At 40.5% G+C, this 17,567-nt stretch overlaps 1 protein-coding gene across 2 annotated transcripts in view; it reads right to left on the bottom strand.

Moving 5' to 3' along the window:
- Positions 1 to 6,745: 6,745 nt before the first annotated feature.
- LPIN2 (lipin 2) overlaps positions 6,746 to 17,567 on the bottom strand; it is a 46,640-nt gene continuing 35,818 nt past the window's right edge. For both annotated transcript variants that reach the window (XM_080580005.1, XM_080580004.1), the window contains exons 14-20: positions 16,738 to 16,879; positions 15,752 to 15,900; positions 15,214 to 15,300; positions 13,295 to 13,447; positions 12,218 to 12,332; positions 11,444 to 11,547; positions 6,746 to 11,106 (exon numbers count right to left, since the gene is read on the bottom strand). In XM_080580005.1, coding sequence (XP_080436131.1) covers positions 10,962 to 11,106; positions 11,444 to 11,547; positions 12,218 to 12,332; positions 13,295 to 13,447; positions 15,214 to 15,300; positions 15,752 to 15,900; positions 16,738 to 16,879 — 895 coding nt within the window. In that variant the 3' untranslated portion in view covers positions 6,746 to 10,961. The remainder of the gene's footprint in view (positions 11,107 to 11,443; positions 11,548 to 12,217; positions 12,333 to 13,294; positions 13,448 to 15,213; positions 15,301 to 15,751; positions 15,901 to 16,737; positions 16,880 to 17,567) is intronic.

The raw sequence follows: 17,567 nt of genomic DNA, 5'->3' as shown, positions 1-17,567 counted from the left end.
TTTCAGTGATGGGTTTATTATCTGTATTGAAACCTTGTCCCCAGTTTTCAGAGACAGCTACAAAAGACCTGTTTCTGTAGCTAAATTAACTCCTTCCCCAAGTCCTTGTTTACCTGTACAAACACAACAAACAGCTGTTAAACAACAAATACGTTCTCAATAGACACCTCTCCACTGTGCTCTTGCTATTCCCTATTAAATAGCCTTTGCAGTCTGCTCCCCAGTTTATCTCTGCCAGGGTCTGTGGTGTATCAAAGTTTACGTCTTTGCTGCAGTTCCCAGTTGCAGCCAGCTTCTTTCATGTTTTCAGTAAAGCAGGGGCAAGAAAGTGTGACCACATTGGACACTGACGATGACTTAGTCCTTGCTTTATTAAAATAATACGGTGAGCCAAGTGCACTCACATAATTTGTTCAAAGGAATTGCTAACCATGGTGGTGCAAAGCGAAATGATGTTTGTCTGCATCAGTTTTCTCTTTCCCCTAAGGGCCAAGTGCAGTGCTAAGAGACGAGTGACTCTCAGCCCAGTCAAGTGGCAGCAGCAGTGCAAGGAGAACTTAGCCTTGCCTCAGCTTTTCAACGGGCAAGTGTGAGTGTTAAGGCACAGTTGCTGCTACTGAAGGATTAAACAGTAATTTCCAACTGGTACAGTAAAAAAGACAACCGGTGAAGTGTGATGCTCTTGAGATTCGGGCTTAGCGCTTGAAAATAACAAGACAGGTCAGAGGAATCTCCGAATCACCTGTTCTTAGCTAGAAAAATGATCATTTTGAAAAGCTTTTGAAAAATTTTACAGTGCTGGTGTCTGGAATTCCTAGAGTATTTGCATGACAAAAGTAGTTCTCTTCTTTGTTGCATTGCAAAAGATAAACCAGAGGAAAAATTGGCTAAAAAGATTATAGGAAAATAATCTCTTTAGCCAGTGCTGTCAAATGTACAAACCAAGCACCTGCACTGAGTCTTTGTTTTAGCAGCCTCCTGCATCAGCACTTTTCAGTGGGGTTTAACACTCAGCATCTGTCTATACGGATGGAACAACTCGCTTATTAGCTTAATCACATTTGGTGCAACAATAGTTTATTTCTTATACTAGCCATGTCTCAACTGAGATAACAAAAATAACGTTTTGGCTCTTTGGAGTTAACATTTTGAGCTCTTTCATGGGTGGAAAAAAAAAATCTAACCATACTTCAGTAAGAGCAGGACTTTTCCATTGTCATCTATATGTCACATGAACTGGTCATCTTTTTCATAGTCTATTCATCACGCATAGAGCTGTATTTATCATCGTGGTTTGTGTAGTATATTTTCCTTCTTACGAAACCAGAACAGCTGTTTATAGCCTCAGAACAAATAATCCTTCAGGTGAAGGAAGAACTCCCCGCGCTGGAAGCAGCACTGTACACTTAGCTGAAGCCTTTCCCCATCTGAGGAGGTCAAATGCAGACTTCACGCCTTTGCTGCATAGTTCTGGAATAGATACTCCCTAATAACCCTGTTTCCAGGCGATGAGATGGGGCCTTCCCACAACAAACTATCACATCCTGGAAGCTGAGCTGCCTCTGAGACAAGCGGACAGGAAAAGCTTTCTGGCCCCAGAGGAGCTCTGCATCAGTCCCTTTGCAGCTAGGGTTGTGCCGGGCGGGGGTGGTGGGGCGAGCACAGGAAGGAAATCGCGAGTGGATTTTTTTAAAGCGCGTGGCTTAGGAAGATCTCCTGGCAACTGGTTTTCAGAAATTGGGGTGTTGCTGATAAGCAGCAGCTAGGGCTGGATGCGTTCTGGAGCAGGAAGGCTGTCTGCGTAGGAGCAGCTGCTTCAGGGACCCGGTGAACTTGCAGAGCCCGGTGAAGGGAGCCACCCCCCTCATTTCCCTGCACATTTGACTTGATCTGGGCTGGAGCACCCCTCGTTCAAGAGGGGCTCCGTTTTCTTCTGCCCCAAAGCAACAGCCCACTGCTCTCCCATGCCTTTCTGGATCTCTGAGTTGAAGGGACAGACAGGAAAGATTTTTTCTTCTGAAAGCTAATTACATCAACCATATATATGTATATATATATTTAACAACTTCTTGTTATGTATGAAAGCCATAGAGGCTCTTTTCCTTTTAGGATATTTTTCACTCTCAAGAAAGCTGTGTTCTCTAAGAAGTTGGCTCCAGACTGTGTGTGACTCAAGTATTGTTACATTATTGTTGCCTGTGCTAAATATGACTCATGGAAACAAACAAAGTGAGCTGAGCGCTTAGGGAGACCTCGCTGGCAAACACCACCTCCTTTTTCTCCACCCCCCTACCTCCAAGTGAGATATTTTTAAGAATCGGCGGTGAAAGTTTAGTGCTAGAGGTACAAACGTTTCATCACCTAATTCTTACCTGACTGCTCCGGGAGGTTTCTAAGCCCAGCCCATGCACCCTCACGAACCCAGTTCTGCTGTTGGACGGGGCGCTCTTCTAACAGAAAGCTTCTCCCTGTGCCCAGGATCTGCTGCTGACGGTGCTGGGATTGTTTGATCCCACATAACGCAACATAACCAGGATTTATACCCGGCTGTAAAGCACCCTCTAAGGTATGTCACAGCAGGACCCAGTCTGAGGCATATTTTGAGAACACTTTTTAGCCCTAGCTCCCCATCCACCATCTCTAGCAGCACAGTGGCTGAAGCTATGAACTCTGATGAGGAACCACTGCCTTGCTTCTTTGGTAATTGCTGTAATCAGGGTAAGTGGCTCATTTTCTCTTAATAAAGTTACCTTACTGGAGCTTTCAAGGTGGACTATTCACCCTGCTGGGCAGACTAAAGTGCTGCAGCCCCTGAACAGCAAAGGGAGGAGGGATCAGACTGCCAATTCCTGCCTCAGTCAGTGCTTGGTTAAAACGCTCCTTAAATTTAGCAGCAGCTGGAAGAGACTCAGGCACAGATGAATTCATGGGCCTACTGGGGATTTGTTCTGTACGAAACAGCTCAGCCTCAAAGGAAGGGGTGAGAGCACTGCTCAGAATACCCCGAACCCGCTGACGGGGGGGTTTCACACCGTCAGTGGGAATCAGAAACAAACCAAGGAAATAACCTGCACTGAAAGAACCTTTTCACACTGTTGGTTCATTTAGCTACCACATAGAAAAGCATCCACCACCTCAGATAGGAAGCATCTGACAATAAGGATGCCTTAAAAAAAAAAAAAAAAGCTGTAGGTTGAAGCACTAAGGCAGGTGCACTGCACGTTTTACAAACCAGTGGTACCAGCCAGAGAGACGGACGGCCCTGGCCAAACACAAACAGCGCATCCTAGAGCAGACGGGAAGGGCAGCAGAGAGCCGTAAAAATCAATCATAGCACAGGAACTCACAGAAAAGCTTGGAGCAAAGCGGGAATGCAAATTTCCATCACAAAACGTGAAACTACCTCATTATTTGCATTTGCCATTTAGACTTTGGAGACAGTGGAGATGTCACGCTACTGAGCACTTAAAGCAGTGGCTGCGTGCCACGGACGTCTCCACCAACCTCCACCACATCGCCTGTCAACCTACCCCAGGTTACTTGCAGCAACTTTGTGCGATTTAGCAGACAGAGGAGCTGGTTAGCTTGGCTGACACAGCCAGCCACTCCAGGAACATCACAAACAGCCAAAGACATGCACCTGTAAGTGGAAGGCATGGGAAGGCAATGTGGCCCAAAGCATACGTGAGCACCCTTTATAGCTTTAAAAGTCTCAAATGTGCTGGGAATGCAAGGTAAAGGGCTCCTTAACCGCAAGCAGATTAGCCTCAGGAGGGAACTGGTTCCCGAGGGTGCAGCCTGCATTTGGAAGCAAGTTACAGCTGCTGAGTCAGTCAGTCCTTACGGTATGGCATGGTAGTGGATACGAATGGTCCACCAAAACCACAAATGCACTCACGCAGCGTCAGCTTGGAGATGTGAGGGACATTTGCTTCACTGAGACGCGCTGCAGGTACACTGGCTCCCAGAGAAAGGTGCAGAGTTCATGTCAAGCTACCGGGAACACCTGGGGCCGCGTCCTGTCATCACAAGGCAGACTTGCATGCACCGACCCTCCTGCAATGTACCCTGCGGATGTTAGATGAGATGGAAAAGAACTGCTCTGCCAATTCGTTGTACATGGGAGACGTCAAAGAGCATCTTATAACATGTTCACACATAAGCAGGTTTTGGCATTTATCCATTTTGCTATCTTGATTGTAAAAAAGAGTTTGTAATTTTTCAAAGTGCATTTGAGCATATGCTTCGTGTGTGCATGTATACACGGGTGTACACGGTCTGATACCTAAGAACATGAGGAAAACTGTTTGATGGAAGGAAGCCAACTGCTGACATGTCCAAATAAAGCCTGCCTGTTTTGTGATGTCTTGATGCTCCTTTGCTTTCCAGTGAGTACAGCAGTACTGTAAGCCAAAACTTGTGCTCTTTCCTCCAGTACCTTTAAAATTTCAGTTTCTGGCTTCGTAGCCAAGCCTGCATGTATGGGTTAAGTATTTAATTCAGTCTCAGGCGTTGTTATATAGGGTTTGTGATAGACAGCATAGACGTTCTGCCAACAGACTTCCTCATTCAGTGCCCTGATTCCTGGTTATTTCACTCCCCAAAACTGCTGGGGATGAAGTAGTATCAGACAAAATATTAGGGTAGAGAACAGAAGTTAGGAAGGAGAAAAAGGCAGAGGAGGAATGAAGGAGGAGTAATTGGGAAGAACCACGAAGTGCCTTGATTCTCAGTGCTGGGGTAAGCACGACCTGCAGCTACCTGCTCCTTCACATGGACTTTAGCAGTACGAGGTGAAAGTTTAGCCAGAACTTTCTGTCCCTACTCTCTTAGAAGTGAAGACTTGCACCTGTAAGCACGTGTAGCATTCACAAGGAGGTGGCTCAGCATTGTAATTACCCCCATGCACCGTTAACCATACCTTGTTGGAAGATCTGTGTGAATGCAAGGCATTAATTAGCCCCGTCCTCGCTGTCGTGCAGCTCAGCATCCATTCTCCCAGAGCCGTGCTGTGGGCTGCCGCTGTTCGGTTCGGAGACCCTCACGCAGCCCTGGGCCTCCAGTCCCAGCCACAACCACTTTGGCCCTTGAGAAAACGCAGCGAAGGGTTATACTGGGGGCTCCGGAGCGTTCCTGCTGTTCTTTGCTACAGCCCCGGCCTCCTGAGCCATTGGAGGGTTGTTGGGCATCTGGGGCATGGGACAGAAACATCGCTGTGGTTTTGGTTGACGTGACTAGGGCAAGGAGGGGGAAGTGAGTGCTGGCATGCTTTGCAAGCACGCTGCGCAGAAGCAGAAGCCCGTGCTGGAGATAAGGCAGCGATAAGCCCTTGCTGTGCCCCACAGTGAGACCCCCAGAAGCTGTGGGCCCCTACGCCTCTCCCCCACGCAGCATGCAGGGATCTGCCCAGAAGAGGCCCAGCTGCACACGCGGCCTCCCAGTGCCCTCAGCGTACACACTGAATGAGCTAACACTAGGGAGGGCATCCTGCACGCACACACACTGTCCATTGCTGGGATCAGACCGTATGACATAACACCGGGCCCTCACGTAGCGATGCCATCACTGCAGTACATGGGATTTAATCCCACTGCAGTAGTAGGATTTAAGGGACACAAACCTACAGCAGCCCCCGCCCCTCACCATCTCCCTGCCTCAAAGCCCACTCGCTGGGAAGAGTTGCAGCATACCAGAGTTTTCAAGGGGATGGTTGCCAGGGCCCGTGAAGGGCAGTAGGAATTCAGCAAGCCGTAGATGAGGCTCCCTGCTGGCACCTGAGGCCCTCAGAGAACGGTGACCGGTCCTGCAGCAGTCTAAAGGAGCTCATGGCACATCTGGAGGTCGGAGAGACCCCTAGGTCTAACACAATTGCTCCACGACAAAACTATCCATCCACCAAGAACAGGGTAAGATGAATACAGGAGAAACCACTTAAGCACAGACAATATTCCTCTATCAAATTTCAACATTCGGCATGCACAGGACTTGCCTGCCCTTTGTGCAGTGCACACCACAAGCGAGCGCTGAAACCTATGTGTGAAAGATGGGCAGTGATGAAAGCGTTGGTATGAAGAGTGAAGTGACCTAGGTGTGAAGAGAAGGGCACACCGTATGGAGCAGAATCACAGGGGAAAATAAATAGAAGTGGAAATTGTGCTCCTGCAGCAGGAGATAAAACTCTAGCACTGGGCTCTGCACCTGGACAGGAAAGCCAACGTGTAGTGGGAGCAGCAATACAAATGGTACACCTGCATAGCAGAGGGATCAAAAGACAATATGATTTACACTTCCATGCAGATCTATCATACATTTATATGCGATAGAAATCACTGGGTTTTCTTTGCTTTGAAAGGAAAATGTTAGCTTGGACGGAATGAGGATGAAACACCAAACTAGGGCAGCAAGTGCTCACAACATGTAGCCGCAGTATTTTCTTCAAGGCAGCTTGCGTATTCCTGAGATGTGTCTATGACTATAGTGCATCTGTTACCTCATGTTCTACATTAACAATGCACGCTTAGATTTCCTTTTAGTTATAACCTAATACTGGTATTGGTAGACAATGTAAATGTGATTACAGCAATTATTTATCAGCTGTATAAATACTTCAGGAGTAAACCAAGTGTGAGAGAAAGCAAATGTCATAGTCCTTAGAGCAACTCAAAATGTAAGATATGAATACAATTTAAATAAATCCACATTCACTAGTTTAGCGATACAAGAACGGAACTCGTAAGCACAAATTGAAGAAAAAATTAGTTTAAGTTTGTTTATTGTGATAACATTGTTCTGAACATCAATAAACATTGCACTGAAGTGTGGGTTACTGTACCCAAGATAGTCCAGTCTTAACAAAAACCACTATATCGGTATGGTCACAGATTTGACAGTTTTAAACACGCTACCTTATTAGTGATTGGGTTGCTTGAATAATCAGGTATTTCACATCTTCAACATAAAAATGGAACAAACTAATGAAGAGAGTTTTCCTATCCTCAAACTCAACCAAAACATAACTTTCATCTGGAAATAATTAACACTGCAATAAAGAAATCCAAACAATTCCATTCTATTCAGCAGAATTCAACTTTGGAAACAAAAACTTCTTTAGGCAAAAGTGACACTTCAAAGGCATCTCACATCCATTATCTATTTTTGATGTTTCATTACGAATTTGCATTATAGTCATTTAAACAACTCATTCATATGACAGCATCTTCTGGAAGACTTGTATGAAATATTAACATGAAATCTTATTTTTTGCCTTTACCATAAGAGGATTCAGAGTTTGCTTCAGAAGTTCCATAACTGAGTCAATACAAGTGTTAAAACTTTTCCAGCTGAAAAAAAATATTTTAAGGAATATACTGATGACAGGAAGCTGAGGATACACGAGCCATATTGCACATGCAATTGTATAACGTTAGGGGTTAAAGCCCAACCTTTTGAAGTACAAGCATGTTTTGTACAGTGTAAAAAGATGAATCCAGAAATGTGCACAAGTTACTGATCTTAAAATCATTATAGAAATGGGAAACGTCCAAGTCACTAACAAGTTCTGAATTGCAATGTTCCTTTATTAATCCCCAGACAGGTATCGTTGACTCAGCTTTTGACATGCTTCCAACGCTAAGAGGATCTGCATCTTCAACAACACAGTCTTAACAGGGATGTGTGCGCGCCTGCAGACACACACACTTAGAAGTTCCTCTTTCATAGAAAGAAAGATTTCACTTGCGCTAGTTTTGAATACGCATAGCACAACTTGTTCTCAAACATTAACTTCAGGCCACTTCTCTTAATTAAACTAACAACAGATAGGCAAATGCATAATTTTTATATACCCCACTTCATATTAATATTGCAGCACAAGCCTACGGTTTGATAGCAATGAGATGTCTTCTCTAGTCAATAAAGTGCCCAACAATCCAAATCATGTAGGTACACAATGACAGGTACAGTACCCCCAATTCCGTCCCTAAGCAGGGTTAACAAACAGTCTGAACAAAGCTTCAAATACAAGTCAATTAAAAAAACCAAAACCACCACAACCTACTTGTATCAGGAATACTCAAGAAATCTTTTACATTTTATCAAAACCCAAATATCAAAACTGTTACAGAGACTGAAAAGCAATTTTTTTTTTTTTAAACTAAGCAACTTTTTGGACATCCCTATACCGCAAAATAAGAGGTCAGCAGAATGGGGAGCTCTTTGCAGCCACACCCATACCACACCAGCTTATTACATGCATTTGGAGATGGACCTGATACCATTTCTCCACTCCGCCCATTTATCCAAGTCCCCACCTTAAAATCCATAGCTTGTCTTTATGGCAATCCAAAAAGATGAATAGGATTTAAGTGAAAAAAATTTACTCAGTAAAAATTAGCAAAACACAGCCAAACCTTAGTAACAATCTGCACAACTTAGAATCCCATCTCTGGTAAAATTTATCTTTCTGGAAGTGGGTTTTTGGTTGGTTTTTTTGTTTGTTTATTTTTCCAAAAATCTGTGTAATACCAAGGCCACCAAGAATACGTTAAGGATGGTAAAGAAAATTTTGTCATCCACAAAGGACTGTTTTAGGAGAGGCAGCTTCACTCCCTTCATGAGAAATGGAATTAAAATATTATGTTGGGTTCTTATGAATTTTGAAGTATTTAAGTGACTTAAAAGCTCAAATTCTGTTAATTTTCAAAGCACTTAGTGATCATGAGAATTTCAGTTTCTACAGAATTTTATGGAATAAAAGGTAAGGAAATAAAGGAAAAATATACGGAATGATGTTTGCAAGCTTCTGACAGTGCAAAAAAATGCAGTACAGCAAAATGTGCTTTGAATTTAATCCATCAAATATACTTAAACACTGAGTAGTTTGGTGACAGGAGCAAGAATTTGTTGAAACAGTCACAAAATGTCTTGTTCTTACTGTGTACGAACAAGAAGGATGCCTTTCAAGTCACTTAACATGTATGGCACAGTGACAGGCAGGTGTATTTCCTTTCCCAACTTCATACTCCTGCTTTGAAAGAGAGGTTTCATGTTGACCCTGTCCCTCTCCCCTTCTTTTCTAACGTTTTATAGTCACAGGAATACACCGGAATTTTATCAGAAAACAAAAGAATACAAAAATTATTGCCCCCAAGTAGTTCACCAGTTGTCTAGCACTAGGCTGGTGTTATTTCAGAACATAGGGTTAAGACTCTAACCTATTAAGTTTAAGGCCTGATAAAGAAAATATTCCTGGGGGTGGGGCAAAATCCTCTGAGCGCGCTCTTTTATGGGTAGTGAAAGAAAGAAAGAGATCCTCTCCTGCTTTCAGGCCATGTAAGCCGAAGCAGAGGGGCCTGCCCAAGCCATGTTTCTATCAAAAGCAGCTCTGGCTAAGCACCGCAGCAGTAGCCGTACAAGTGCCTGCTCAGGATCACTCACACTTCCCTGCGCAGGAGTGTGTAGCCACTGGGAGCTGTGTGGGGAGAGAGCTTGGCCCCCGAGCCTGGTGGAAATTCTGGACGTGGCCGCCCTGGTGGGATTGTTAAGGCACGGCCTCAGGAACTTGCTTAAGGAGTGACAGGAAAGACTGTGTACCACGGAAAGCCTGGGACTGAAATATAAATGACTGTAGGCCTTAAGCCATCTGGGCTGGAAACATACAATTCTCACCACAGACCTGTCCTAAGGAGTTTAAATGTACCAACCCAACTTAAAAAGCAGAACTACCTTTGTTTTCAAGTATTTTTGGAGAGAGAAATACTAGCTGCTTTCACAGCTGATAAACACTAGACTTGGAATGCAATTTGTTCACAGGCTCTTGATCCGAACCTTAGAAATGACCAGCATGATGCTTACAAATAAACCAAAAGGAAAAAAGAAAAAAAAAGAAAAAAAGGTTTTATTCTGCTCTGCAGCATTTAACCATTCTCATACCTGGAATCCCACTACTGAGCTGCATTTCCTTCCAGCTAGTGAAAACCTGTAATACAGAATTCTGGAAAGACCTGCAGTAGATAATTAAAAAATTAAATACATCATTTTTTTTAGTATAACAATTCCCTGAATATAATCTGTACATACTTTTTACTGGCCTACATAGCATACACACACATATGAATCTCCATAATGAAAAAAATTAAAATGCCAGCTCCCCAACTCTAACAGAAACGTTCAAGATTTCTTTTGGAAATTTAACATGAAATAGTGCAGCCTGAAAGCAACAAAAGCCATACAAGTATCTGAAGACAACTTTCAATTTAACAAGATAATGAAATAGTTTAAGCATTGCATATAAAAAAAGAAGCAGAATTAGTCTGAGCATTAATTGTACAAGCACAGTCTCGTACATGTGACAAAAGGCATATTTACATTTAAAGATGAATTTAATGTCTTCAGACTGTCAGGCTAGTAATATCTATACACTTTCTGTATTTTAGCTGAGAAAGAGCACACTGGGTCTTAGGTTCCAGCTCCTCTGCAAAATGGCCTAATTGTCCACCTGAACATTAGACCAGTTTTTTTATTAATAGGTCTGACATTCTATTTGGCAGTTTCCATATACTTTTTGGCTTTGTTTTAGAAAATATACTATTAAGACTAATACAAAAAAAAAATCTATGCTTACAATAAGGTCTGTATTGATGAAAATGCAAAGTCACTCAGCATTTAGTTGCCATGAAGCACTTGGGTACCACGGCCATCAATGACAGGCCAATTTCAAGTGCCTTAGTACAGGTGTATATAAAGACAAGCAACACAGACAAACAATATTACAAAAAAATAACAAAAAATGGACAGTAGCTTTGCATTTTCTTCGTCTTACACCAATGGAGTTAAAGTGATTTCTTTAGTAAGACTTATGGTACCAGTATATAAATTAGCATCTTCATTAAGAAAGTTCTTCACATTTAAACTGAAGTTGAGTAGCTGAACATGAAATTCCGTTTCTAGGTGAGAAGTATTTTTCAAGCCAGATCTTCCAGGTTAAGGTCAGGAAGAGGTTCTCTCCAATAGCAAAAGGAGCTGAATTCTGGGCATGGAAATGCAGAACTCTGTTCTTTATTAAGCAATGGGAACACATATTCCACAAGCTCACTTAGTCTGTAGTACCTATATTAAAAAAGAAGAAAGACCATTATTTAACAGTCTAGTCACTGTTAACTCTAGCCAAAAATGAGCTTTAGAAGTCTAGACCAGAAAACTATAGTCAAATAAGGTATAACTACTGCAGAAGCAATTTTCAATTTTATTTTGCCAGCTTACTTTTCTTTTCAAGAAGTTTCAGTTAAGTATCCAAAGTGATAAGTCTCTGGCAAATAAATTTTTCACGTATCACATATAACAGAAGATCATAAGGAATCATCATGGTCACAACTGTAGTTATTTTGTAATCTCATTCCCAAGTACTCTATTATTTCTCTAACTGAAATAATAAAAATGCTCTTACGAAGATTTGTTTCCTTTAGTCCGTTCTTGGATCAGTTCACCCTTTGGATTCACAGTAAATATTCTGCAGTCTGGAACTCCCACTTGCATGTAGGCATACACATCCTGTGAAAAGCATGAACAAACACACATGCTTTGACACTTTCTTATTGAATGTGATATACCAAACAAATTCTTGAAGGAATAAGAGAACAGATTTAAAAGCTGATCCAACAGCATACAGTAAAATTCCCGAAAACAAATAAACAAAAACCACACATTGTAACAAAGCATCTCCCCCACCCCCACCCCTCAAGTCTTGTTCTCAAGCCTTGGACCAGAAATATGCACCACAAAATCTATACCACACAGTACTACTCGTACTACTCCTTGTGACAACATTCCTCTTAGGAATACCCCTTCTCTCGAGCTCAATTACAATAGCACTGAGCTGCAGAGAAGGTACAGGAGCTGTATGATAGGAAAAAAGATTCAAGCCTGAGGAGTATTGAGTTCCCCTAGGTTATAATGCTGTCAAAACTGCTGAAAAAATATAGAAAGGTGTTAGGTATTTAGTTAAACCCTAGGAATCCTAACACATCCGTGTAATCTTTTTCCTAAAGGAATTCTAAAGCTATAGTTTTTATTTAAGAATCTGCATGGCCAAATCCATAGAAATACCAGTGTCCCATTCCCATATTCAAACTTATATAGACACAAAAAGAAAAGCCTATTTCCCTTCCCCCCCAAGTACTTCATGCATTTTAACCCTTCAAAGAGAAAGTCTCAGACTTACATTGGGCCTGTTTCCAAAAGCAGCATAGAAAGGCTGTTTACTGGGAGCAAACAAGTTCTTGATATCATTCAAACATTCGATTTTGAATTTTTCAGGCTTCTTTTCTATTACTTCCCTAGAATAAAAAATGAACAGTCAAATTCTAAATCATGACCAAGCAGTGGGTGCCCTCCTTCATGAATTTATCTGATATTTGTATTCTCATTATTTCCTGTTGTTAGTGTGGCTAGTTACAGACATTGGTAAATACTTTTGCAATACAAACAATAATAGGATAAAAACAACATTCACAGTAGAAATAGGTGAATAAACTAACTAAACTAGGCTAACTAAATGTGAAGTTCACAGCTCATGGGTGCAGTTTGTGAACTGCTTTTATCGGACATTACCATCTAGACCAAAAGCAGAAGACTGAATCAATTACACATAAGCTTGTTACCATTCCTGCCTCTGAAAAATCTGCAGGACTATTAAGTGACCACAACAAAAGCTGCTGTCATTGTTTGCCATGACTCAGTTGTTTGCTTTTAATAATAATAATAATAAAATGAACAAAAAGAGTCTTACGCTATTAGCTCTTCCCATCAAAAATGAGGGTTCAAAAGATTGGCTGGGATGAGCCACAGCTAAATTCCATACCCATCTGTAACCAGTCACGTATGGAACACGCCCAGTATTGCAAGATCACTTAGTTTAACAGTCCATATTCCCCAGTTTTCTTTCTTTTTTTTTTTTTGAATGTCTTGCATAGGAGCACTGATGAAAGCAGAACCTAATAGTAATCACTCACAGATTGGAAGAATATAGAAAGTAGAAAACAAGCTGCTCTGTGACAGGTATTTCCTGTTTAGCAGCCACATCTAACGTGTCCGTAGAAACAGAAGTATATTTCAAGTGAAATTCATACAAATAGCCTGTAAGTGATCACTAGAGGGGCACTGAGTCTCAGTAGCAAGCCAAGCACAGAGCAGAATGTTTGGATACACAGTTATAATGATCAGCATCTCAAGTCTTTTTTAATTTGCTTCCTACTCTGAGATGAGGAGGGAATGGATGTCTGAAATCCCACATGCTTACCTATGAAATGCAGAAAATAAACTGCTGGGGGACAACATGACAGGTCCCCTGGGAAGAATTGTTCCTTTGTCATTCACCCAGTGTAGGTATCCTCTAGTTATATCTGCCATTCCAATGGCACGGGCAGAACAGTACAGAAACTTGTAACCATTTCTGGAAAAGAAATACCAACTTGGTTCATTTTCCTGCTGAAGATATCTGTCAACACAGACATTCTGTACCAGCAGCATCCAGAGGCACCAGTTTAGGTACTGACTTCCTGCAGTGAGCTTCACAAACTCCTAGGAAAAAGACTGTCCTGCTATTATAAAATCAGAACAGCATGTAATAGTTTGAAAACACGACTCAATCAAAACTGAGAAACAGGAAATGCAAGAACAACAAGGATGGTAATACTAAGATTACATATATAGATGGACTCAGATCTGTTTAGATAAATGTCACATTGGTTTCACCCGGTTTCCATAATATTGGATACCAGATCTCCTGTCTTGTTTTTTTTTGTTGTTGTTGTGGTGTTTTTGTTTTTTTGTTTTTCCCTCCAGATTGTTACCAGAATTTGCAACTCATAGCAAAGGAAGCACAAGCAGCATTCATCAGGCCCCTAATTTTTTTCCTACAGACTTCGTAGATCCATCTGTTAAACAGATTTGTACACAGTTACTGCATACACAAAAGGCTCGAGTGTTTATGTGCATTTTCAAAGACATGATTCAATTTGGCAAATAATTCCAAAACTACTCTTCTATTATACACTGAGCACAAAACAAAGTTCTGGTTATCTTCCATAGACTGCATGGGGCCAGAGACAAAATTTAGCTCTATGTAACACCACACACACAAAAAAAAGAGGATTGCCAAGACCCCAGATTTATTTTAATGGAAAGAAAAACTATTAAACGTTAAACCAAAGACAAAAATGGATTATTTTAAGCGGATGACGAAGTGTTTTAACAGTTAGCCATCCTGTTATCCTCAATACCAAATTATTATTTCTAGCATCAATGCGTGTGTTTTTTTGGTATGGTTTGTTTGAAAGTTTGTTAAACAAATGACCAAATCTAAGGGAGAGAAACAATGAAGCTTTATTCTGCATAAAGTTCTTGGACATAGATAGGATAAGGCTATATTCCTCTTAACTGCACACTACATTTGTAAGGCTGTGGTTCACAATACTTCTGAATTAAATACCTCACCACTGCTACAACAGTGGAATCATCTTTCATCTCCTTCCCTCTTCTAGTCACATGAGCTGCCTCTGCAGGCTCTTGTAGACAAGGTGAGCACAGTCAGGTGACTAACCCAGAGAGCAGATGGGGAAATTGCCCATTTGCTGGATGGCGTTAGCTTATTTCAGAAGCACAGCAAAGTGAGTGACAGAGAACTTGAACCAGGCTGCTAGCCCTTGTGTCAGTGGCAAGTTATTAATTAGGTTCATTTCAGAACACGAAAATGCATCCTAAGGAGAGTTCACTTGACTTTGATAGCAAACAGTAAAACACAGAATATTTAGATATTGGGAGGACACTGTTTAGGTTTGAATTTACAGTGTGCCATGCTTGTAAAGACTTTGTGATTAACCTGAGCTGGTGAAAATAAACATATGCATGACTATGAGAAGTTATTTCTATTATGGTTCTCTCTCATAGCCACAACAATATTACACAGTTTTTAAGAACTCAAATGCAGAATCAAATATTTGAAAAAGGAACTAGTGAAAGTGTTGGCTTTCATTCCTATTGAAGTATACATCTGAGGGAAAAACTTAGTTTTGTTTCTATATGACAGAAGTAGCTCCCTTCCGTCATTTAGACCAACACATCATACTGGATTGCAAAATTATTAACAGCAATTCAATTACCTGCCCGTTAATTCCCAAATTCCAGAAAGCCCTAGTTGCTCATAAATCACATACTTACTCATTTATGGAATGATAGAGTTTTGCAATGCCCTGATGAGTCCAGTCCTTGCCAAACTGAGGGAGGATATGTCCTAAAGCATCAGACCTGAAAAGAAAATTGGAGATAAGTGAAACTAACTGTACGAGTTTCGTTAAAGACAACTATTAATGAATAAACAATTTATGAGTATTTACAGAAATACCTCTGCAGAAGGTCCTAACCATTTCAAATGAGAAATGGTACTAGATATAGTACTTGTTAGTATCTACTAGTTAGTACTAGATAGGCCATAAAGCACAAGTCAGTTTCCAAGTCAACCTATGGTTGCTAAACCGAGAGAAGTCTGACTGAAAGGGCAGTTGCCACACGCTAGTCACACTACTCTCTTAAAAGAGATTTTCTGGTTTGCTGTACAAATTGAAATCAAAGCAACAAGTATTTCTTATAGCTGTTACAAATGTTAAGTCACCTTAAATCAAGCTTCTTTATCTGATCTTGAAAAGCAGGATAGCATCAATAAAGCAAGATAATGTATCGAATACAAAATGATATTTACTTGGTTATTGTTCCATCAATGTCTGATATGATGATTTTGTCATTCCAGTTCCAGAGATATATTGTTCCTGCACAACGGCAAGTCCCTTGATACTGGGTTGTAATACTAAATACAACATCATTAGGGCCATCTCTGAGTTTCAGCTTCGCCTTTAGAATAAAGTGAAATATAGAATTTTTAGAATCATAAATAAACTCTCAGAAAAAGGCTTCTATAATCTTCCTCCTCTACTTTGATCAACTCTTCAAAAAAGTGAACCACGGTTTAACAATGGCACAATTTCACCGGTAAAGTCTGTTTTGTACTGGCTACAGGTATTTGCCCATAAGTTCTATATTTGATTACAGCAGCACTGACTACAGCAGTAACAAAAAGTGTTTGACTCTTTCCTATTTTAATTCTTGTTATTACCATAGGCTTACATTATTAGCAAATACTATTTGCTAACATATTAGCATATAAATAACTGATCTGTTTAGTAAACGTGTAAACAACCACGCATACAATGGCATTTTCTACCTAGTGGGTGCTTTTCTCAAAATTCTTCCATGATGGAGATCATATATTTAGCCAGCAGAAGGAACTTGTAAATTACATTGAAACGAATAAACAGCACACCAACTTAGATACAGTTAAGATCCTGGGATATCCAAATTGCAGAAAGTGACTATGTCACTTTTTTGGCAACATATTTTTTAAAATCAAAATACAGAATCATGATCCTTAAAAAAAATAATAATGCAGCTGCCCATACTAGCAATTGAAAATACTTAAATTTTAAATTTAAAAAGAAAACTAAACATTGCATTTTAAATTTTCCCCATTCCTTTTTTCTACTGCTGAAAGAGTAAGCCAATAGCATTTTTGCCTTTGTGAAGTGTATTTATACTTACCTTGTAACAATGAGAAAAAAAATCCAACTTTTACAGTCAAACAAAGAATAGAACTATGACGCATCCCATGTGCAAGGAAGGCATGCCACTTACTATTTGGTCCGAAGAGAGTCTAAGTGACTTCTTGTAAGATGGAATGTTCCCATGGGTTGGATGCTCTACTGTAGAATCTATTTTCAAGGATTCCTTCAACTCTTGTGATGCTTCATCACTAGAAGAGTCATCTTCTGGAGGTCTGACATGACATCAAAGAGAATAAATGTAAGCGCCAGAAAGTCTTTCTTTAATGGTGAAACATTCCTACGCAAGATAAAAGTTCTGGTTATGCCAAGGATTCACTATTAGCCTGATAGCAGTGATTAACAAAGTCCAAAGTCTATTTCATGCCCAGAAAAAGTCAGTACATGCCTATAAGCAAATAAGACTTGTAAAGCATGCTACTGTTGATGAAGCTCTAAGTATTACTATGCATAGTCTAGCTGGCTCCACACATGATGAAATTAGTAAAGACAGTGTCAAGTGGTCACTAATACTGTGTTGATTAATTAAGTATACTGCAGATGAAAAGGGATACTGAGAGAGTAATAGTGTCCTGTTTTTAAAGAAAAGCTATCACAGTCACTACACTTTTTAATTCTATGTGATAAATTAGCAGAGTAGCTCACCTTTTAAGGTTATTCAGATTTGTTTTTCTGCTAATTAGAGATTTTAAGATTAAAAGTAGCATTTAATTTCTCTGAATTTCACAGTATATTCAGTTTCTTAAATCTTAAGGACAAAAACATTTACAAGTATCTTCATAAAATCATGGGAAAATATGAGTGTACATATTTAGACAAACAGTTTTGTGCTAAATACGGCTAGTTTCCAATTAATCTTGGGCAACTTGTGTATTGTAATTAATGCTATTTTATTGTTTCAAT

This window comes from Anser brachyrhynchus (assembly GCF_964034855.1).
Source record: "Anser brachyrhynchus genome assembly, chromosome: 2".
Lineage (NCBI taxonomy): Eukaryota > Metazoa > Chordata > Aves > Anseriformes > Anatidae > Anser > Anser brachyrhynchus.
This window is presented reverse-complemented; position numbering and strand designations above follow the sequence as displayed.